At 28.9% G+C, this 22490-nt stretch overlaps 2 protein-coding genes across 5 annotated transcripts; both read right to left on the bottom strand.

Annotated features, from left to right (window-relative positions):
* Nucleotides 1-55: 55 nt before the first annotated feature.
* Nucleotides 56-11426, bottom strand: LOC141401750 (uncharacterized). Of its 2 annotated transcripts, XM_073982155.1 has the most exons (3): nucleotides 7065-7201; nucleotides 4484-6537; nucleotides 56-76 (listed from the first exon to the last, which is right to left on the bottom strand). In XM_073982155.1, the coding sequence occupies exon 2, from the start codon at nucleotides 6483-6485 to the stop codon at nucleotides 4827-4829; it is 1659 nt and encodes a 552-aa protein (XP_073838256.1). In that variant the 5' UTR covers nucleotides 6486-6537; nucleotides 7065-7201; the 3' UTR covers nucleotides 56-76; nucleotides 4484-4826. The 2 variants fall into 2 exon arrangements, with proteins under 2 accessions (XP_073838256.1, XP_073838255.1); XM_073982154.1 differs by lacking the exons at nucleotides 56-76; nucleotides 7065-7201 and adding an exon at nucleotides 11305-11426 and having other exon boundaries at nucleotides 4465-6537.
* LOC141401749 (uncharacterized) lies at nucleotides 11314-21571 on the bottom strand. 3 transcript variants are annotated; one of them, XM_073982152.1, is made up of 3 exons: nucleotides 21403-21571; nucleotides 18099-20067; nucleotides 11314-13260 (listed from the first exon to the last, which is right to left on the bottom strand). In XM_073982152.1, the coding sequence occupies exon 3, from the start codon at nucleotides 13192-13194 to the stop codon at nucleotides 12196-12198; it is 999 nt and encodes a 332-aa protein (XP_073838253.1). In that variant the 5' UTR covers nucleotides 13195-13260; nucleotides 18099-20067; nucleotides 21403-21571; the 3' UTR covers nucleotides 11314-12195. The 3 variants fall into 3 exon arrangements, 2 of the variants coding, with proteins under 2 accessions (XP_073838253.1, XP_073838254.1); XM_073982153.1 differs by lacking the exons at nucleotides 18099-20067; nucleotides 21403-21571 and adding an exon at nucleotides 13712-13865; XR_012412433.1 differs by lacking the exon at nucleotides 21403-21571 and having other exon boundaries at nucleotides 13133-13260; nucleotides 18099-20052.
* Between the last annotated feature and the right edge of the window lie 919 nt (nucleotides 21572-22490).

Raw genomic sequence — 22490 nt, 5'->3', positions numbered from 1 at the left:
ATTTGAAAAATTAGTTTTTAAAAAATCCACGTATTGTGGAATTATGAAAAATTAATTTTTAAAAAAAATCCACGTTCTGTGGAATTTTGAAAAATTAATTTTTAAAAAATCCACGTTTAGTGGAATTTTGAAAAATTAATTTTTAAAAAATCCACGTTTTGTGGAATTTTGAAAAATTAATTTTTAAAAAATCCACGTTTTGTGGAATTTTGAAACATTAATTTTTAAAAAATCCACGTCTTGTGGAATTTTGAAAAATTAATTTTTAAAAAATCCCCGTTTTGTGGAATATTGAAAAATTAATTTTTAAAAAATCCCCGTTTTGTGGAATATTGAAAAATTAATTTTTAAAAAATCCACGTTTTGTGGAATTTTGAAAAATTTATTTTTAAAAAATCCACGTTTTGTGGAATTTTGAAAAATTAATTTTTAAAAACTCCACGTTTTGTGGAATTTTGAAAAATTAATTTTAAAAAAATCCACTTTTTGTGGAATTTTGAAAATTAATTTTTAAAAAATCCACGTATTGTGTATATTTGAAAAATTAATTTTTAAAAAATCCACGTTTTGTGGAATTTTGAAAAATTAGTTTTTAAAAAATCCACGTTTTGAGGAATTTTGAAAAATTAATTTTTAAAAAAATCTACGTTTTGTGGAATTTTGAAAAATTAATTTTAAAAAAATCCATTTTTTGTGGAATTTTGAAAAATTAATTTTTAAAAAATCCACGTTTTGTGTATATTTGAAAAATTAATTTTTAAAAAATCCACGTTTTGTGGAATTTTGAAAAATTAATTTTTAAAAAATCCGTTTTGTGGATTTTGAAAAATTAATTTTTAAAAAATCCGTTTTGTGGATTTTGAAAAATTAATTTTTAAAAAATCCGTTTTGTGGATTTTGAAAAATTAATTTTTAAAAAATCCATGTTTTATGGATTTTGAAAAATTAATTTTTAAAAAATCCGTTTTGTGGATTTTAAAAAATTAATTTTTAAAAAATCCACGTTTTGTGGAATTTTGAAGAATTAGTTTTTAAAAAATCCATGTTTTGTGGATTTTGAAAAATTAATTTTTAAAAAATCCAAGTTTTGTGGAATTTTGAAAAATTAGTTTTTAAAAAATCCGCGTTTTGTGGAATTTTGAAAAATTAGTTTTTTAAAAATCCACGTTTTGTGTATAATTTGAAAAATTAATTTTAAAAAAGTCCACGTTTTGTGGAATTTTCAAAAATTAACTAATTTTTAAAAAATCCACGTTTTGTGTATATTTGAAAAATTAGTTTTTAAAAAATCCACGTTTTGTGTATATTTGAAAAATTAGTTTTTAAAAAATCCACGTTTTGTGTATATTTGAAAAATTGGTTTTTAAAAAATCCACGTTTTGTGTATATTTGAAAAATTAGTTTTTAAAAAATCCACGTTTTGTGTATATTTGAAAAATTAGTTTTTAAAAAATCCACGTATTGTGGAATTATGAAAAATTAATTTTTAAAAAAATCCACGTTCTGTGGAATTTTGAAAAATTAATTTTTAAAAAATCCACGTTTAGTGGAATTTTGAAAAATTAATTTTTAAAAAATCCACGTTTTGTGGAATTTTGAAAAATTAATTTTTAAAAAATCCACGTTTTGTGGAATTTTGAAACATTAATTTTTAAAAAATCCACGTCTTGTGGAATTTTGAAAAATTAATTTTTAAAAAATCCCCGTTTTGTGGAATATTGAAAAATTAATTTTTAAAAAATCCCCGTTTTGTGGAATATTGAAAAATTAATTTTTAAAAAATCCACGTTTTGTGGAATTTTGAAAAATTTATTTTTAAAAAATCCACGTTTTGTGGAATTTTGAAAAATTAATTTTTAAAAACTCCACGTTTTGTGGAATTTTGAAAAATTAATTTTAAAAAAATCCACTTTTTGTGGAATTTTGAAAATTAATTTTTAAAAAATCCACGTATTGTGTATATTTGAAAAATTAATTTTTAAAAAATCCACGTTTTGTGGAATTTTGAAAAATTAGTTTTTAAAAAATCCACGTTTTGAGGAATTTTGAAAAATTAATTTTTAAAAAAATCTACGTTTTGTGGAATTTTGAAAAATTAATTTTAAAAAAATCCATTTTTTGTGGAATTTTGAAAAATTAATTTTTAAAAAATCCACGTTTTGTGGAATTTTGAAAAATTAGTTTTTAAAAAAGCCACGTTTTGTGGAATTTTGAAAAATTAATTTTTAAAAAAATCCACTTTTTGTGGAATTTTAAAAAATTCATTTTTAAAAAATCCACGTTTTGTGGAATTTTGAAAAATTAATTTTTAAAAAATCCACGTTGTGTGGAATTTTAAAAAATTAATTTTTAAAAAATCCACGTTTTGTGGAATTTTGAAAAATTAATTTTTAAAAAATCCACGTTTTGTGGAATTTTGAAAAATTAATTTTTAAAAAATCCACGTTTTGTGTATATTTGAAAAATTAATTTTTAAAAAATCCACGTTTTGTGTATATTTGAAAAATTAATTTTTAAAAAATCCACGTTTTGTGTATATTTGAAAAATTAATTTTTAAAAAATCCACGTTTTGTGTATATTTGAAAAATTAATTTTTAAAAAATCCACGTTTTGTGTATATTTGAAAAATTAGTTTTTAAAAAATCCACGTTTTGTGTATATTTGAAAAATTGGTTTTTAAAAAATCCACGTTTTGTGTATATTTGAAAAATTAGTTTTTAAAAAATCCACGTTTTGTGTATATTTGAAAAATTAGTTTTTAAAAAATCCACGTATTGTGGAATTATGAAAAATTAATTTTTAAAAAAATCCACGTTCTGTGGAATTTTGAAAAATTAATTTTTAAAAAATCCACGTTTAGTGGAATTTTGAAAAATTAATTTTTAAAAAATCCACGTTTTGTGGAATTTTGAAAAATTAATTTTTAAAAAATCCACGTTTTGTGGAATTTTGAAACATTAATTTTTAAAAAATCCACGTCTTGTGGAATTTTGAAAAATTAATTTTTAAAAAATCCCCGTTTTGTGGAATATTGAAAAATTAATTTTTAAAAAATCCCCGTTTTGTGGAATATTGAAAAATTAATTTTTAAAAAATCCACGTTTTGTGGAATTTTGAAAAATTTATTTTTAAAAAATCCACGTTTTGTGGAATTTTGAAAAATTAATTTTTAAAAACTCCACGTTTTGTGGAATTTTGAAAAATTAATTTTAAAAAAATCCACTTTTTGTGGAATTTTGAAAATTAATTTTTAAAAAATCCACGTATTGTGTATATTTGAAAAATTAATTTTTAAAAAATCCACGTTTTGTGGAATTTTGAAAAATTAGTTTTTAAAAAATCCACGTTTTGAGGAATTTTGAAAAATTAATTTTTAAAAAAATCTACGTTTTGTGGAATTTTGAAAAATTAATTTTAAAAAAATCCATTTTTTGTGGAATTTTGAAAAATTAATTTTTAAAAAATCCACGTTTTGTGGAATTTTGAAAAATTAGTTTTTAAAAAAGCCACGTTTTGTGGAATTTTGAAAAATTAATTTTTAAAAAAATCCACTTTTTGTGGAATTTTAAAAAATTCATTTTTAAAAAATCCAAGTTTTGTGGAATTTTGAAAAATTAATTTTTAAAAAATCCACGTTTTGTGGAATTTTGAAAAATTAATTTTTAAAAAATCCACGTTTTGTGGAATTTTGAAAAATTAATTTTTAAAAAATCCACGTTTTGTGGAATTTTGAAAAATTAATTTTTAAAAAATCCACGTTTTGTGTATATTTGAAAAATTAATTTTTAAAAAATCCACGTTTTGTGTATATTTGAAAAATTAATTTTTAAAAAATCCACGTTTTGTGTATATTTGAAAAATTAATTTTTAAAAAATCCACGTTTTGTGTATATTTGAAAAATTAATTTTTAAAAAATCCACGTTTTGTGTATATTTGAAAAATTAGTTTTTAAAAAATCCACGTTTTGTGTATATTTGAAAAATTAATTTTTAAAAAATCCAAGTTTTGTGTATATTTGAAAAATTAATTTTTAAAAAATCCACGTTTTGTGTATATTTGAAAAATTAATTTTTAAAAAATCCACGTTTTGTGGAATTTTGAAAAATTAATTTTTAAAAAATCCACGTTTTGTGGAATTTTGAAAAATTAATTTTTAAAAAAATCTCCGATTTGTGGAATTTTGAAAAATTAATTTTTAAAAAAATCCAAGTTTTGTGGAATTTTGAAAAATAATTTTTTAAAAAATCCACGTTTTGTGGAATTTTGAAAAATTAATTTAAAAAAAAAATTCCACGTTTTGTGGAAATTTGAAAAATTAATTTTTAAAAAAATCTACGTTTTGTGGAAATTTGAAAAATTAATTTTTAAAAAAATCTACGATTTGTGGAATTTTGAAAAATTAATTTTTAAAAAAATCCAAGTTTTGTGGAATTTTGAAAAATTATATAAAAAAGACAAAATATTTTTTTTTAAAAATTCACTTTTTTTTCTTTATTGTAGACATTTTTTATCAGTTCTATATCAGCTCTATATGGGGCAGCTAAGCGAAATGCCATATTACACAATTGCCATTTGTGTATCCGTTTATGATAAACTTCGATATGTTGATGTAATGACTCCATAGAATCACTTATGTGTTGACAATATTTATTCCATGTTATCTATGACTCTTGGAAATAATTTTTATTGTCTAAAACCATTTGGTAGTTCCTCTTTTTTGTCGGGATGTCATCGTTTAATGAGTTCCGTTAGATCGGACATTTCTTTATGCCAGAAACGTTGAACAGATCTATGCTATAACTTCTATAGACAAAGGATGTTTCTTCATGTGTCTATGTAGATTGCTCCTTCTCTATAAGAACTATCACATAGTTCAGAATTATATTTATTGGAATGGGCTTCTGGATGCTTTCGGTAAGAATGATTAACAAGACGTGTTTGTGTGGTGAATCTTTGATTACAAATTTCGCAAATATATTTTGAATCTATAGACGACAAATGTTTCATTCTTATATGTGACCTCTGTGATTCAGATTTCGTAGGTGCTTGAGCTACTGAGTGCATCAGCTTAGAATGCATACTAAGCCCTTTTTTTGTTATAAATCCTTTATGACAAATTTCACAGATATACTCCATAGCTATAGACGCCGGATGTTCCGTTCTTATATGTGTCCGGAGATAAAAAACTGTTTTAAAACAAATACCACATATTTCACATTTATATTTAGTAGGGTTGTTTTGAGCTACTGGGTGCCTCTGGTAAGAATGCCTATCAAGACCTTTTTTTGTGATAAATCTTTGATTACAAATTTCACAGATATACTTGGCATTTATGGACAAAGGATGTTTAAATCTCATATGCCTCCGTAGATTTGCATCATCTGTAAAAGAAGAATCACATAGTTTACAATTAAGTTTAGTAGGTATTTGAGTGTAATGAGCATTTCGATGCATCCGGGCAGAATGCTTATCAAGGCCTTTTTGTGTGCTAAAACTTTGATTACAAATTTCACAGATATACTCGGCGTTTATGGACAAAGGATGTTTTATTCTCATATGCCTCTGTAGATTATACAATTCATTATAAGAACTAGTACATAGTTCACATTTATGTTCAAAAGGCGGTTTAGGGGAATAAGTAACTGGATGCGTCCCGTAAGAATGCCTATCAAGACCTCTTTGTGTGTTAAATCTTTGATTGCAAATTTCGCAGTTATACTTGTCATTTATAGACAAAGGATGTTTTTCTCTCATATGTCTCTGTAGATTTTTATTTTCTGTATACGAATTAGCACATAGTTCACATTTATGTTGAGTGGAATGAGCTCCCTGATGAATCCGGGAAGAATGCACATCAAGGCCTTTTTGTGTGGTAAATTTTTGATAACAAATTTCGCAGATATATTTGGCGTTTATAGATAAAGGATGTTTTTCTTTCATGTGTCTCTGTAGATGTTTCTTTCCTGAATAAGTATTACCACATAATTCACATTTATTTTCATCAGTAGGTGCTATTTGAGCTATACGAGAAGATGAAATGACAGATCTCTCTTTATTATTACTGACGACGTTAGCGTGTGCATCACCATTGATCTCAGGACCTTTGCTATCTTGCTCATCTGTGTGCACATCAATTATTTCAAATTTGGGTAAGGATATCTGTTGAGTTGTAGTACTCGTTAGGTGTTGTTGTGGTGCTACATCATGGGTAATAGTTGAATCCTCCGGTAAAAATTCGTCGTCCATTTCATCCACGTGCTCTTTTTTAATTACAATATCATACATGAACTTATCGACATTCTCTGGTAAAAATTCTTCCATTTTATCCAAGTCTAATTGATCTTCTTCAATATCATATCTCATATTTGAAAATGTTTCAAGTTTTGTTGTGTTGTAGTTTATTGTATTTATATCATTGCCAGAATCTTCCTGTTTATAATCATTGGCAGAGGGTTCAGTTTTTATGGAAACCTTTTCCGACATCTTTACATTGAATATCTTTTTTTTCAATTTAAGAATACAATGTTTAGGCGGCCTGTAAAATAGAAAAAAAAAAATACATATGAATGTCAATATTTTACTGTTTTTGTAACAACATTTCATTTTTATATTAATTGGCATAAGACGAGTTTACCCACTAAGCTCGGATCGTGATGAAATTTTTTTCACAGGCAGATCTCGTCACTCTGAAGTCCAAACTTCCCATTGATATGGGCCTATGAAGTTGCGAAAATTCCCTTGTTAAAGGCCAGTTATTTAGTGAAAAATTTACAATTTAAAAAATATTTTTTTTCCGTGCCCGAATTAGCTCCTGTCCACAGGAGAAAGTCTTAAATCCCCGGCCGAAGGCCGGCTATTTTCGCGAAGTGCGTAAACTCGACTTGTTCCACAATTTCTTCTAATGTGAGACACTGTGAGAGCAAATTAAATGAAACTCACTCTCCACAAACACAACAGACGTTTTTGACGTTTCACATGCTTGATTTCTTCAATAAGCCCTTCCCATTTGTTTTAATAGGAAAACACAAGAATATATAAGAATAAATCGACATATAAATATACCTTGAATATGATGTGAACTGATGAATATTGTTAAATAATACTTCTTAACAGTTAATTTATTATATTTTATTATAAACTTCAGCAAATAATATAAAGAAATAACGTGAAGGTACGATGTGAAGAAGAATGGTGTCGCCGTTCAAACTGGGTTTTGTTGTCATTTTAACCAGTGATGCCAATTTAGCGGTTTTCAAACAACTTGTGGTGATTTTTGATGTACAAAAATCACTGTAAGAGTTGTATCGTTTTTATAAACGTGGATGGAACTTGATCTAGAAACGCATAATTTCATGAATTTTTATACCCTCCACTATATGGAGGGTATAATTAAATTTGTCATTCCGTTTGTAACACATCGAAATATTCGTCGGCGACCCTATAATGTATATATATTATTGATCAGCATAAAATTCTAAGTCGATCTAAACATGTCCGTCCGTATGTTGAAATCAAGATACAGCTCGCAATTTTTAAGATAAGAGCGTCAAAATTTGGTAAAGAAGTTTTAATTACTTCCAGGATGGTTGGTATTGAAAATGGGATATATCGGTCTACGTTTTGGTATAGCCCCCATAGAACGGTACCTCCCGATTTTCGGTGTTTTTGAGGTTTTAGCTTCATTATCCCACCAAAATGGGTAAAATTTGGTATTTAGTCATCGTTGGGTGTATAAAACTTTCAACCTGACATTTTTTGGTTTAGATCCACGCCTTCACATTGCCCCCATAGAACGATACCTCCCCATTTTCGGTATTTTGAAGGTTGTGGCCACAATTATCCACCGAAATCACTGAAATTTGGTACATAGTCTTTGTTGGGGATATAGAACTTTCCCCCAGTAATTTGCAGGTATAGGTCCACACTTTCAAATAGCCCCTATAGAACGGTACCTCCTGATTTTCGGTATTTTAAAGGTTGTGGCCACAATAATAAACCAAAATGGCTAAAATTTGGTGCTTAGACGTCGTTAGTGGTATAAAACGTTCCCCCAGAAATTTGTTGGTATAGGTCCACGCCTTCATATAGCTCCCATAGAACGGTACCTCCCGATTTTCAGTATTTTGAAGGTTGTGGCAACAATAATCCACTAAAATGGCTGAAATTAGGTACTTAGTCTTCGCTGGGGGTATAGAACTTTCCCCCAGAAATTTGTCGGTGCAGGTCCATGTCTTAATATAGCCTCCATTGAGCGGTACCTCCCGAATGTGGTTATTATGAAAATTAGCCACCTTTTTACCGAAATTGCTGAAATTTAGAAATTTGTCTTCTTCATGCACGAAGGGAAATTTTTCCATTTTACTTCATTCTATCTATTTATCGCTCTATCTATCTATCTATCTATCTATTAAAAACAGCTCCAGACAATTTGGGTTAAAAACCACCACAAATATCTACTGACTAATAGCTGGTTTACATTTACGAAATCGATTGGATTTCAACTAGAGAAATTTCAATGAAATAATTGCATGAAATTAAAATACTATAATTAAATTACTGTAGTGGGGCCATGGTGGAATAATAACGCCAAAAACAGCTGTTCTTCATACCAGTTGTCAAAATGCGTTATTGTGAATAAAATCACATACAAAATGTAAACAAGCAATTCACAGTAATGCATTATTGTGAGCGAATTTGACGTTTGACATGATTTGATGTAACACATTCTTATTCCACCATGAGTGGGGCACTCGATCTAAGAACGCCTAATTTCATGCAATTGTTCCAATGATACCGCTCTAGTGTGGACCGGGACTTTCCGTATGCGTCAAAGAAAAACTCATCTAAAATCAATTGGATTTCATTTAAAGTTTGAGCAATGAAGTTGAAGTTGAAATCGAGTGGATTTCGTAAATGTGTAAAAACGGAAAAATTATAAATTGTCAACTACTGGGTTTATCCGGTTAAGTGTAACCGGGGGATAAAACAAATAATTATTCTAAAAACATAATTTAAAAAACTAAAAAATAAAAAAACTCGTTTTGTGGAATTTTTAAAAAAATCCACGTTTTGTGGAATTTTGAAAAAATAATTTTTAAAAAATCCACGTTTTTTGGAATTTTGAAAAAATAATTTTTAAAAAATCCACGTTTTTTGGAATTTTGAAAAAATAATTTTTAAAAAATCCACGTTTTGTGGAATTTTGAAAAAATAATTTTTAAAAAATCCACGTTTTGTGGAATTGTGAAAAAATAATTTTTAAAAAATCCACGTTTTGTGGAATTTTGAAAAAATAATTTTTAAAAAAATTCACGTTTTGTGGAATTTTGAAAAAAGAATTTTTAAAAAATCCACGTTTTGTGGAATTTTGAAAAAATAATTTTTAAAAAATCCACGTTTTGTGGAATTTTGAAAAAATAATTTTTAAAAAATCCACGTTTTGTGGAATTTTTAAAAAATCCACGTTTTGTGGAATTTTGAAAAAATAATTTTTAAAAAATCCACGTTTTGTGGAATTTTTAAAAAATCCACGTTTTGTGGAATTTTGAAAAAATAATTTTTAAAAAATCCACGTTTTGTGGAATTTTGAAAAAATAATTTTTAAAAAATCCACGTTTTGTGGAATTTTGAAAAAATAATTTTTAAAAAATCCACGTTTTGTGGAATTTTGAAAAAATAATTTTTAAAAAATCCACGTTTTGTGGAATTTTGAAAAAATAATTTTTAAAAATCCACGTTTTGTGGAATTTTGAAAAATTTATTTTTAAAAAATCCACGTTTTGTGGAATTTTGAAAAAATAATTTTTAAAAAATCCACGTTTTGTGGAATGTTGAAAAAATAATTTTTAAAAAATCCACGTTTTGTGGAATTTTGAAAAAATAATTTTTAAAAAATCCACGTTTTGTGGAATTTTGAAAAAATAATTTTTAAAAAATCCACGTTTTGTGGAATTTTGAAAAAAATAATTTTTAAAAAATCCACGTTTTGTGGAATTTTGAAAAAATAATTTTTAAAAAATCCACGTTTTGTGGAATTTTGAAAAAATAATTTTTAAAAAATCCACGTTTTGTGGAATTTTGAAATATTAATTTTTAAAAAATCCATGTTTTGTGGAATTTTGAAATATTAATTTTTAAAAAATCCACGTTTTGTGGAATTTTGAAAAATTAATTTTTAAAAAATCCACGTTTTGTGGAATTTTGAAAAATTAATTTTTAAAAAATCCACGTTTTGTGGAATTTTGAAAAATTAATTTTTAAAAAATCCACGTTTTGTGGAATTTTGAAAAATTAATTATTAAAAAATCCACGAATTGTGGAATTTTGAAAAATTAATTTTTAAAAAATCCACGTTTTGTGGAATTTAAAAAAAAAATAATTTTTAAAAAATCCACGTTTTGTGGAATTTAAAAAAAATTAATTTTTAAAAAATCCACTTTTTGTGTAATTTTGAAAAATTAATTTTTAAAAAATCCACGTTTTGTGGAATTTTGAAAAATTAATTTTTAAAAAATCCACGTTTTGTGGAATTTTGAAAAATTAATTTTTAAAAAAATCCAGGTTTTGTGGAATTTTGAAAAATTAATTTTTAAAAAAATCCAGGTTTTGTGGAATTTTAAAAAATTAATTTTTAAAAAATCCACGTTTTGTGGAATTTTGAAAAATTAATTTTTAAAAAATCCACGTTTTGTGGAATTTTGAAAAAATAATTTTTAAAAAATCCACGTTTTGTGGAATTTTGAAAAATTAATTTTTAAAACATCCGCGTTTTGTTGTATTTTGAAAAATTAATTTTTAAAAAATCCACGTTTTGTTGTATTTTGAAAAATTAATTTTTAAAAAATCCACGTTTTGTTGTATTTTGAAAAATTAATTTTTGAAAAATCCACGTTTTGTTGTATTTCGAAAAATTAATTTTTAAAATATCCACGTTTTGTTGTATTTCGAAAAATTAATTTTTAAAAAATCCAAGTTTTGTGGAATTTTGAAAAATTAATTTTTAAAAAAATCCACGTTTTGTGGAATTTTGAAAAATTAATTTTTAAAAAAGCCACTTTTTGTGGAATTTTGAAAAATTAATTATTAAAAAAATCCAAGTCTTGTGGAATTTTGAAAAATTAATTTTTAAAAAATCCACGTTTTGTGGAATTTTGAAAAAATCCACGTTTAGTGGACTTTTGAAAATCCACAGTTTGTGGAATTTTGAAAAAAAATTATTTTTAAAAAAAATCCACGTTTTGTGGAATTTTGAAAAATTAATTTAAAAAAAATGTATATATTTTTACAGTTTTATTTAACTTACATTGTTTCCTGTCTGTTTAATTCAAATCTAGTAACTCATTTTTAGCACATTTGCAGTTGACTAATCGAACTAAAACTTTGCCCACATTTCGATGGTATCTATATCAGTTGCCTGAAGACAATTCATTGCCTAAAATCGTTTTTGGGATGCATTCGGTATGTGTGTACATCAAGGCCTGTTTGTGTTGGAAATCCTTTATTACATATTTCGCAGATATACTCGCCATTCATTGAGAAAGGATGTTTTTCTTTCATGTGTCTATGTAGATTTCTCTTTTCTGTATAAGAATTAGCACATAGTTCACATTTATGTTTAGTAGGTGGTGTTTGAGTGGAATGAAGTTCTTGATGCATCCATTTAGAATGATTCTTAAGACCTTTTGGTGTGGTAAATGGTTCATTACATATTTCACATCTATATTTTGTATCTATAGACGAAGGATGTTTTTTTCGTATATGTCTTCGTAGATCTGCATTTTCTGTATAATAAGTACCACATATTTCACATTTATGTTCACAAGGTTTTTGACCTACTCCATGCTTCCGGTAAGAATGTCTATTGAGCGATGTTTGTAAAGTAAATCTTTGATTACAAATTTCGCAGATATAATCGGAATCAATGTACGAAGGATGTTTACTTCTTATATGTTCCCGGAGGGTTTGAGCTTTCGTATAACAACGGTCACATAACTCACATTTATATTTAAGAGGTGTTTGAGCTTCTGCTGGATGCATCCTGTAAGAATGTTTATCAAGTTCTTTTTTTCTGGTAAATCTTTGATTACAAATTTCGCAAATATATTCGGAATCTTCTATAGTATGTTTATTTCTAATATGTGTTCGCAGTTGAAAAACTTCTTTAAAACAAATACCACATATTTCGCATTTATGTTTAGTATATATAGGTATATATAGGCAAAGGATGCTTTTTTCTCATATGTCTACGAAGATTTTGTTTTTGTCTAAAATAACTACCACATAGTTCACATGTATGTTGAGTGGAATGAGCTACTTGATGCATCCGATATGAATGCCTATCAAGACCTTTTTGGGTCATAAATCTTTGATTACAAATTTCGCAGATATAATCTGGATCTATAGACAAGGGATGTTTATTTCTTATATGAAACCAGAGATTTTGAGAACCCACATAACAACGACCACATACTTCACATATATGTACATCAGGTGCTTGAGAGGAATGAGCTCCTGGATGCAGGCGGGAAGAATGCGCTACAAGACCTTTTTTTGTGGTATATCTTTCATTACAAATTTCGCAAATATACAAAGAATGTTTATATCTCACATGTCTTTGTAGACTTGAATCATCTGTATAAGAACGGTCACATAGTTCACATGTGACAGATCTCTCTTTATTATCACTGACGTTAGTGTCTGTATCACCACTATTGATTTTAAGGACTTTACAATCATCATCCTCATCTGTGTCAACATCATTTATTTCTAATTTGGGTAGAGATATCTGTTGAGTTGTTGTACAAGTTAGATGTTGTTGTGTAAAATGTTGATGGTGGTGTCCTAGATCATGGGTAATAACTTCAATCCGATCATTAGATTTACATGTGAGCAATGATGGTGTGTAGAGGCTGCTTGTTGAATCCTCCGGTAAAAATTCTTCCATTTCATCCACATCATCCTCCTTTTTGATTACATCAATTGTGGGTTCGACATCGATATTCTCTGGTAAAAATTCTTCCATTTTATCCATGTCTAGTTCATCTTTTTTGATATAATTTACCATGTATGTAAAATGTTCAAGTTTTGTTCTATTGTCGCCGCATAGTGTATGTGTATCATTGTTGGAATTTGCCTGGTTATAATGATCTTCGGCCACTGGTTCAGTTTTTATAGAAACCTCCTTTTCCGACATCTTTACTTGTAATATTTTTGTTTTCAATCAAGATAAACAATTTTATTACAAATTATTTAGGGATGGCTGAAAAAGAAGAACAAAGAACATATGTAAATATTTTTAATTTAAAATTGAAGAGAAAATAAGTTGTGTTTTCAATTTTTATTCGTTATAGAGAAAAAATCGTTACAAGGAAGTTTGACTGTGTTTTCTTCATAGTATTTCTCCCAATGTGAAACACTGAAAGCAATTCAAATGACACGCATACACATTAGAAGTACTTTACACTAGCCATCCTGTCATATGTAACGAAATATAAACATTCCATACATACATAATTTCACTGCAATTTGCTGGTGTGGGCGCAAAAATGGCACAAGGAAAATCCCCAATATTGCACACATTACCGACTGTAAGGATGGAAAATGTCAGCACTTACCATCCACTAACAGTCTGCAGTGTTTTGACATTTCACAAGCCTTCATTCTTTAATAAAAACACTGTCTTTTTGTATTGGATACAAGAATAAATATACCTTGGATTTGATGTGAGCTGATGAATATTGTTTAATAACACTTATTTATTTTATTTTAATAGTAAATTATATTTTGTTATAAGTTTAGCAAACAAAAAATACGAGTTAAAAACGCGTAGGTTTTGTTTTCGTTTTAACAAGAGACTCAAGTTGTAAGTTGTGTCAACAGTGTGAATGAGAGAGAGGAGGGGTTGCCATTGACTGGAGTGTTCAGTGATGCCAAAAAAGTTTGGTCAAAAATCGTCAATTTTTGGGCCAAAATCGTCAAAATAGTATTTCAAAGTCAAAAAATCCGCAAATACAATAATTTAAATTATTAGTATATTTAATATGCATAAGTTAAAATACAATTACAAATTCATAAACAAAGGCAACTATGTAAAATATGTATGATGCAACCTGTAGTGGAATTCTGCAACTCATTTTTCGTGTTACCGACAAAAATCGGTAAAATTAACCCCCTGTTTTTGTAAAAGTTTTTATTCTTCTCACACGAAATGTCAAATTTTGTAGATCGATTTACTCGCCTCAGCGCAAATGTAGAGCTCTGATTTTTAAAAGAGGAATTCTTAACCATATATGGAACGCGCCTACGAAAAATTAGGTCCGTATGTCATCTGGGGGCTGAGCTATGGATGCATGAATTATTACGAATATAGACGAACGAACAAAAAATAGTTACAAAAACATGGGGTAAAAAGCTTATAATTTCGGTAATTAACGAAATTTTTCGGTAAGTTAACAACCAAACTAAAGTCGTCGGTAAGTCCTATTGATCCCAAGAGTGTTGTCAACTTTTATTGATACTTTTCATTCATAATTTGGCGTTTTAATTTTACCGATTTTTGTCGGTAACTCCAAAAATGGGTTACAGAATTCCACTACTAAAGTAAAAAATGTAAACGTTGATAACTTCGAAACGAGTCGAGATTTTCAACAATTCAAAAAAAAAAAAAAAAAAAAAAAAACGATTTTGTAGGCTGAAAAGTTGTCTTTAAGGTGGCATAGAAAAATATTTCATTTGCAGTACCGTTCATGGCACAATTACCAAGGTAGTAGTATCACACCAGCTGTTCGAATATGAAAAGTTAAATCCCTTTATAAAAAAAGTATTTTTGTTGTAACATAAAGAACAACATAAAGAAAATGATGACTATGTTATGTCAACAAAATTTCATTCAAAATTTTACGATGCCACTACCTGGGTAATTGAGCCATGGTACCGTTACACTAAAATTTTACGGGGAAACAAAAAATTGGTAATTTTAAAATTGAACATTGAAAATGATGCATCGCAATAATCGATTAATAATTACTAAATTGTTGTCTTTTTATGCCTTTTTAGTAATCAAATTGGTGGAATAATTGGATGCCTATCGTTTTCAATAGTTTTGTCATTGATTCCGACAGAAATAATGATGTTCGGGACGTAATTTTGGCATGATCGTAATAACTGTCACTTTGTAGGGAATTTGTCTAGAAATTTCCAGTTTTTGAAATTATTTTCCAACAAATGACTATGAAAAACAAGTGAGCAAAAGCTATAGTCGGGACGCGGCCGACCATGTGATACCCTACACCACTACCCCCGTGCAAAAGCTTTTCACTGGTAAACATTTCTATTAGGGAATATAATCCGACTACAACCAAACATAATATGCCTCTTTCTCTGTGGGACCCCTATAAGCTACCAAAATTTTGTGACCATCCGATCAAAATTGCGACCTGTAGCGTGATTGCAAAAAATATAAGAATTGGATGTATTACCGCAACTGTTGCTATATCTCCGTTATTTGGCCACCTATGCCAACCTACTTTCCATCATTGTAAAGGTGGGATATTCTACTTTCATAGTCAGGCTTTGCTTTTGGAAGCTCCCCAACCAAAGCTGCGATATTCGTCATTATTATTAAAATCTCAAAAATTCAAAGTAGGGTTGTATTAGCGACTATTGCGATATCTTCGTTGTTTGACCATCTACGACAACCTTGTCGTAAATATTATATTTTCTTCTTTCATTAGCAGGTTTTAGTTTTGATATACCCCATATAGAAGTGGAGATATTCGCTTTGAAATAAAATGTTGACTTTTTCCCAAAAATCCACGTTTTGTGTAGAGAATGTCTATGAAAAAAAAATTATTTAAAAAATGTCTATGAAAATTTATTTAAATATCCACGTTTTGTGTAGAGAATGTCTATGAAAAAAAATATTTAAAAAATCCACGTTTTGTGTTGTGAAGGTCTATGAAAAGAATTATTTAAAAATCTACGTTTTGTGTAGAGAATTTCTATGGAAAAAATATTTAAAAAATCCACATTTTGTTTTTTATTTGAAAATTTTGTCTATTAGGCGAAGCTCATTTTTTAAATTAATTTTTAATAAATTTCTTGTTAGAGACGAGCTTACTGACCAAGATGCTTTTTGGAAAAGGAAAGCCGACGATATGAACCCACACAACCAACACTGTGTTGGAAAGGTCTGTGGAAAAAATTACTTGACAAATCCAAATTTTGTGTTAGGAAGGTTTATGGAAAAAATTATTTAAAAAATACACGTTCTGTGCTAGGATAGACCTTCCGAGCAAAAAAAAAAAAAAAATATTTAAAATATCCACGTTTTGTGTTGGGAAGGTTTGAGGAAAAAATTATTTAAAAAAACTACGTTTTGTGTTGGGAAGGTCTGTGGAAAAAATTATTTAAAAAAACCACGTTTTGTGTTGGGAAGGTCTATGGAAAAAATTATTTAAAAAATCCACGTTTTGTGTTGGGAAGGTCTATGGAAAAAATTATTTAAAAAATCCACGTTTTGTGTTGGGAAAGTCTGTGGAAAAAATTCTTTAAAAAATCCACGTTTTGTGTTGGGAAGGTCTATTGAAAAAATTCTTTAAAAAATCCACGTTTTGTGTTGGAAAGGTCTATAGAAAAATTCTTTAAAAAATCCACGTTATGTGTTGGGAAGGTCTATGGAAAAAATTCTTTAAAAAATCCACATTTTGTGCTGTGAAGGTCTATGGAAAAAATTTTTTAAAAAATCCACGTTTTGTGTTGGGAAGGTCTATGGACAAATTCTTAAAAAAAATCCACGTTTTGAGTTGGGAAGGTCTATGGAAAAAATTCTTTTAAAAATCCACGTTTTGTGTTGGGATGGTCTATGAAAAAAATTCTTTTAAAAATCCACGTTTTGTGTTGGGAAGGTCTATGGAAAAAAATTCTTTTAAAAATCCACGTTTTGTGTTGGGATGGTCTATGGAAAAAATTCTTTTAAAAATCCACGTTTTGTGTTGGGAAGGTCTATGGAAAAAATTCTTTTAAAAATCCACGTTTTGGTTTGGGAAGGTCTGTGGAAAAAATTATTTAAAAAATCCACGTTTTGTGTTGGGAAGGTCTATGGAAACAATTTTTTTAAAAAATCCACGTTTTGTGTTGGGAAGGTCTATGGAAAAATTCTTTAAAAAATCCACGTTTTGAGTTGGGAAGGTCTATGGAAAAAATTCTTTTAAAAATCCAGGTTTTGTGTTGGGAAGGTCTATGGAAAATTTCTTTAAAAAATCCACGTTTTGTGTTGGGAAGATCTATGGAAAAAAATCTTTTAAAAATCCAGGTTTTGTGTTGGGAAGGTCTATGGAAAATTTCTTTAAAAAATCCACGTTTTGTGTTGGGAAGATCTATGGAAAAAAATCTTTAAAAAATCCACGTTCTGTGCTGGAAAAGACCTTCCTAGCAAAAAAATTATTTAAAAAATCCACGTTTTGTGGAATTTTGAAAAAATAACTTTTAAAAAATCCACGATTTAGGGAATTTTGAAAAATTATATTTACAAAATCGAAGCTTTGTGGCATTTTGTAAAATTAATTTTTAAAATTTTGCGGAATATTGAAAAATTCATTTTCAAAAAACTTACGTTATGTGGAATTTTGAAAAATTCATTTTCAAAAAACCCACGTTATGTGGAATTTTGAAAAATTCATTTTTAAAAAACCGACGTTTTGTGGAATTTTAAAAAAATAATTTGAAAAAACACGTTTTTTTGGAATTTTGAAAAATTAATTTTTAGAAAATCCACGTTTTTTGGAATTTTGAAAAATTATTTTTAAAAAATCCACGTTTTTTGGAATTTTGAAAAATTATTTTTAAAAAATCCACGTTTTTTGGAATTTTGAAAAATTAATTTTTAAAAAATCCACGTTTTGTGTAATCTTGAAAAAATCCACGATTTGTGGAATTTTGAAAAATAATTCTTAAAAAATCCATGTTTGGTGGAACTTTGAAAAAAAAAATAATTTTTAAAAAATCAACGTTTTGTGGAATTTAAATAAAAAAATTTTAAAAAATCCACGTTTGAACAATTAATTTAAAAAATATATATATTTTTACAGTGTTACTTACTTTGTTGTTTCATGTCTAGTAACTCATTTTAGCACAGTTGCAGTTGACCAATCAAACTAAAACTTTGCCCACTTTTCGATGGTATCTATATCAGTTGCCTGGAGACAATTCATTGCCTAAAATCGTTTTTGGGGTGCATCCGCTTTGAGTGTACATCAAGGCCTGTTTGTGTGACAAATCGTTTACTACATATTTCGCAGATATATTCGGCATTTATAGACCAAGGATGTTTTTCCATCATGTGTCTTTGTAGATGGTGTATTGCTGCATACGAATTACCACACAGTTCACATTTATGATGTTCATTAGGTGGTGTCTGAGCAGAATGAACTTCTTGATGCATCAATTTAGAATGATGCTTAAGACCTTTTGGTGTGGTAAATCTTTCATTACATATTTCACAGATATACTTTGTATCTATAGACGAAGGATGTTTTTTTCGTATGTGTCTTCGTAGATCTGAATTTTCTATAAAACAAGTACCGCATATTTCACATTTATATTCACAAGGTGTTTTACCTACTGTATGCTTCCGGTAAGTATGTCTATCAAGCGATGATTTTCTAGTAAAACTTTGATTACAAATTTCACAGATATAATCGGAATCTATAGACGAAGGATGTTCACTTCTTATATGTGCCCGGAGATTTTTAGCTTTCATATAACAACGATCACATAGTTCACATTTATATTTAATAGGTGTTTGAGCTTCTGCTGGATGCATCCGGAAAGAATGTTTATCAAGATCCGTTTTTGTGGTAAATCTTTGTTTACAAATTTCGCAAATATATTCGGAATCTTCTATAGACGAATGATGTTTATTTCTTATATGTGTCCGGAGTTGGCAAACTTCTTCAAAACAAACACCACATATTTTGCACTTATGTTTAGTAGGCGGTATTTGATGCATATCGGTATCTATATGCAAAGGATGTTTTTTTCTCATGTGTCTACGAAGATATGCTTTTTCTCTAAAAGAAATAGCACATAGTTTACATGTATGTTGTGTGGAATGAGCTGCTTGATGCATCTGATAAGAATGCCTATCAAGACCTTTTTGTGTCGTAAATCTTTGATTACAAATTTCGCAAATATATTCTAAATCTATAGACAAGGGATGTTTATTTCTCATATGTGTCCGAAGATTTTGAGAGCTCTCGTAACAACGGCCACATACTTGACATTTATGTACATCAGGTGCTTGAGTGAAATGAGCTCCTGGATGCAGGCTCGAAGAATGCGCTACAAGACCTCTTTTTGTGGTATATCTTTGATTACAAATTTTGCAAATATACTCGCCAGCTACAGACAAAGGATGTTTATATCTCACATGTCTTCGTAGACTTGAATCATCTGTATAAGAACGGTCACATAGTTCACATTTGACAGATCTCTCTTTCTTATCACTGATGTTAGTGTCTGTATCATCACTATTGACTTGAAGGCCATTACAATCATCATCCATATCTGTGTGAACATCGTTAATTTCTAATTTGGGTAGGGATATCTGTTGAGTTGTTGTACCAGTTAGATGTTGTTGTTGTGCAACATGTTGATGTTGGTGTCCTACATCATGGGTAATAACTTCCGTCCGATCATCAGATTTACATGTGAGTAATGACGATGTTGTGTAGAGGCTGCTAGTTGAATCCTCCGGTAAAAATTCCTCCATTTCATCCACATCATACTCCTTTTTGATTACATCAATGGTGGTTTCGACATCGACATTCTCTGGTAAGAATTCTTCCATGTTATCCATGTCTAGTTTATCATTTTTAAAATCTTTTGCCATATTTGTAAAATGTTCAAGTTTTGTTGTGTTATCATTGTTGATATTTGCCTGTTTATAATAATCTTTGGCCAAGGGTTCAGTTTTTATAGAAATCTCCTTTACCGACATCTTTACTTGGAGGAATATTTCAGTTTTCAATGAAGGAAAACAATTATATTACAAATTATTTGGGAATGGCTGAAAAAGAAGAACCAAGAACATATGTAAATATTTTTAATTTAAAATGGATTAAAAAACGATGTGTTTTCAATTTTTATTCGTTATAGAGAACAATTCGTTACAGGGAAGTGCGTTATAGAGAAGTTCGACTGTATTTTATTCAGAATTTCTCCCAATGTGAAACACTGTGAGAGCAATCCAAATGACACACACTCTCATTAGAAGTAGTTTACACTAGCCATCAATGTAAAATGCACCGAAATAAAAACCTTCCTTATCTACCATGGCACAATTACAAAGGTAGTGGTATCGTAATATTTTGAATATGTTCTTTATGTTGTTGATGAAATTACAACAATTATTTTTTATAAAAGTATTTGACACTTCATATTCGAACAGCTGGTGTGATACCGCTACCTTGGTCCCAATTTACATTAGGCGCGTTTACTTGCGGCAATTGTCAGTTTGTTGGTGAGAGGCAAAGGGTTATCATATGCCGCACCTCTCTCTCCAACAAACTGACAATCGCCGGAAGTAAACTCGCCTAATGTAAATTGGGACTTAGTAATTGTGCCATGATATCAAAGTCCCTATTTACATTAGGCGAGTTTACTTGCGGCAATTGTCAGTTTTTAGTTCAGAGAGGGTGCTGCATGGTACAATAATACAGGTAGCATTATCAAGCCAGCTGATGGTAATATAATGTGTCAATTGCATTGAATTGATGTCAAATTTTTAAATCTTATGTTACCAACAATTGCCGATGCGGCTACCTGTGTATTTGTACCATGGGGTGCTGAGAGGCGAAGGGTTACCATATGCCTCACCTCTCTCTCCTACAAAATGACAATTGCCGCAAGTAAACTCGCCCAATGTAAATTGGGACTAACCACACAGATAATATGGAGACATACAATTTTTGCTGGTGTGGAAGCAAAAAGTAATTGGCGTAAGGAAAATCGGCTTAACTCTAGTTTAGTAAAAACTCTCCGATTTTTTTTGAAATTTTTCCATAGTTAGATATTGTTGCGCTGATCACGGAAATGTATAATTTTCTTGGGGGACGGACCCGGTTATTGGACCCGAAAGTCCGGGCACAAAACCCGGGTTGGACCCGGCTCTACTGAACCGATTACTACAAAATGGGTATCATTGGAAAGCTTATGGAAATACCTATCCAATTGGCTGCTGCAAGGATGGAAAATGTCAGCACATATAACATCGATGGCTAGTGTAAACAAACTCTTACCATCCACTAACAGAGTCTGCGGTGTTTTGACATTTCACATGCCTTCATACTTTAATAAAAACACTGTCTTATTGAAAAAATACACCAATAAAGAATAACTATACCTTGAATTTGATATGAGCTGGAGAATAACACTTGTTTAGTTTAATAGTAAATTAGATTTTGTTATAAGTTTAGCAAACGAAAAATACGAGTTAAAAACGCGGAGGTAGGAAACGAATGGAGCCGTGAAACCGATGTTTTGTTTTCGTTTTAACAAGAGACTCAAGTTGTATCAACAGTGTGAATGAGAGAGAGGGGGGTTGCCATTGACTGGAGTGTTCAGTGATGCCAAAAAAATTTGGTCGAAAATCGTCAATTTTCGGGACAAAATCGTCAAAATAGTATTTCGAAGTCACAAAACCGCAAATACAATAACTTAAATTTCAGTTTAAATTATTAATATAGAAAACCCCCATTATTATAAGTCTTCTTTTGTTATAGTTTGGATTTACCGAACAGATTTATAGCGTTCCGGTTAACTTAAAGTTAAAAGTGACGCTGGAATTTCAGGGAGGAGGTTCTTGTCATTAACTTTCAATGTGAAAATTATATTTTTAATGTCTCCAAGTTAGTATTTTCAAATCCATCAGATGTTAAAAGAACACATGTAATAATGGCCATTAATGTGCATAAGTTAAACAAAATACAATGTTAATTAAATAAAACAATTACAAATTCATAAAACAAGGCAACTATAGCTCTGTTCCAGAACTAAAAAGTTTTTACAATTTTTACCACTTTTACACATTTTGCGTTCCCGTACACAAAATTTATATGAAAATCGTTTACGACTTTTACAATTTTTACCACTTTATAAAGTACGGGAACAGGCCATATGTAAAATATGTATGATGCAACCTGAAGTAAAAAATATAACGTTGATAACTTCGAAACGAGTGGAGATTTTCAACAATTCAAAAAATAATTTTGTAGGCTGAAAAGTTGTCTTTAAGGTGGCATAGAAAAATATTTCATTTACAGTATCATTCAAAGTAGTAGTATCACACCAGCTGTTCGAATATGAAAAGTCAAATCCCTTTATAAAAGAAGTGTTTTTCTTCTAATTTTCCCAACAACATAAAGAAAATTTTGACATTACATATTCAAAATTTTACAATTATTAAATTGTTGCATTTTTAGTAATCAAAAT

Source organism: Musca autumnalis, unplaced genomic scaffold, assembly GCF_047663935.1.
Source record: "Musca autumnalis isolate F117 unplaced genomic scaffold, ASM4766393v1 scaffold_4, whole genome shotgun sequence".
Lineage (NCBI taxonomy): Eukaryota > Metazoa > Arthropoda > Insecta > Diptera > Muscidae > Musca > Musca autumnalis.
The sequence above is the reverse complement of the archived record's forward strand: the minus strand, read 5'-3'. Positions and strand labels throughout refer to the sequence as shown.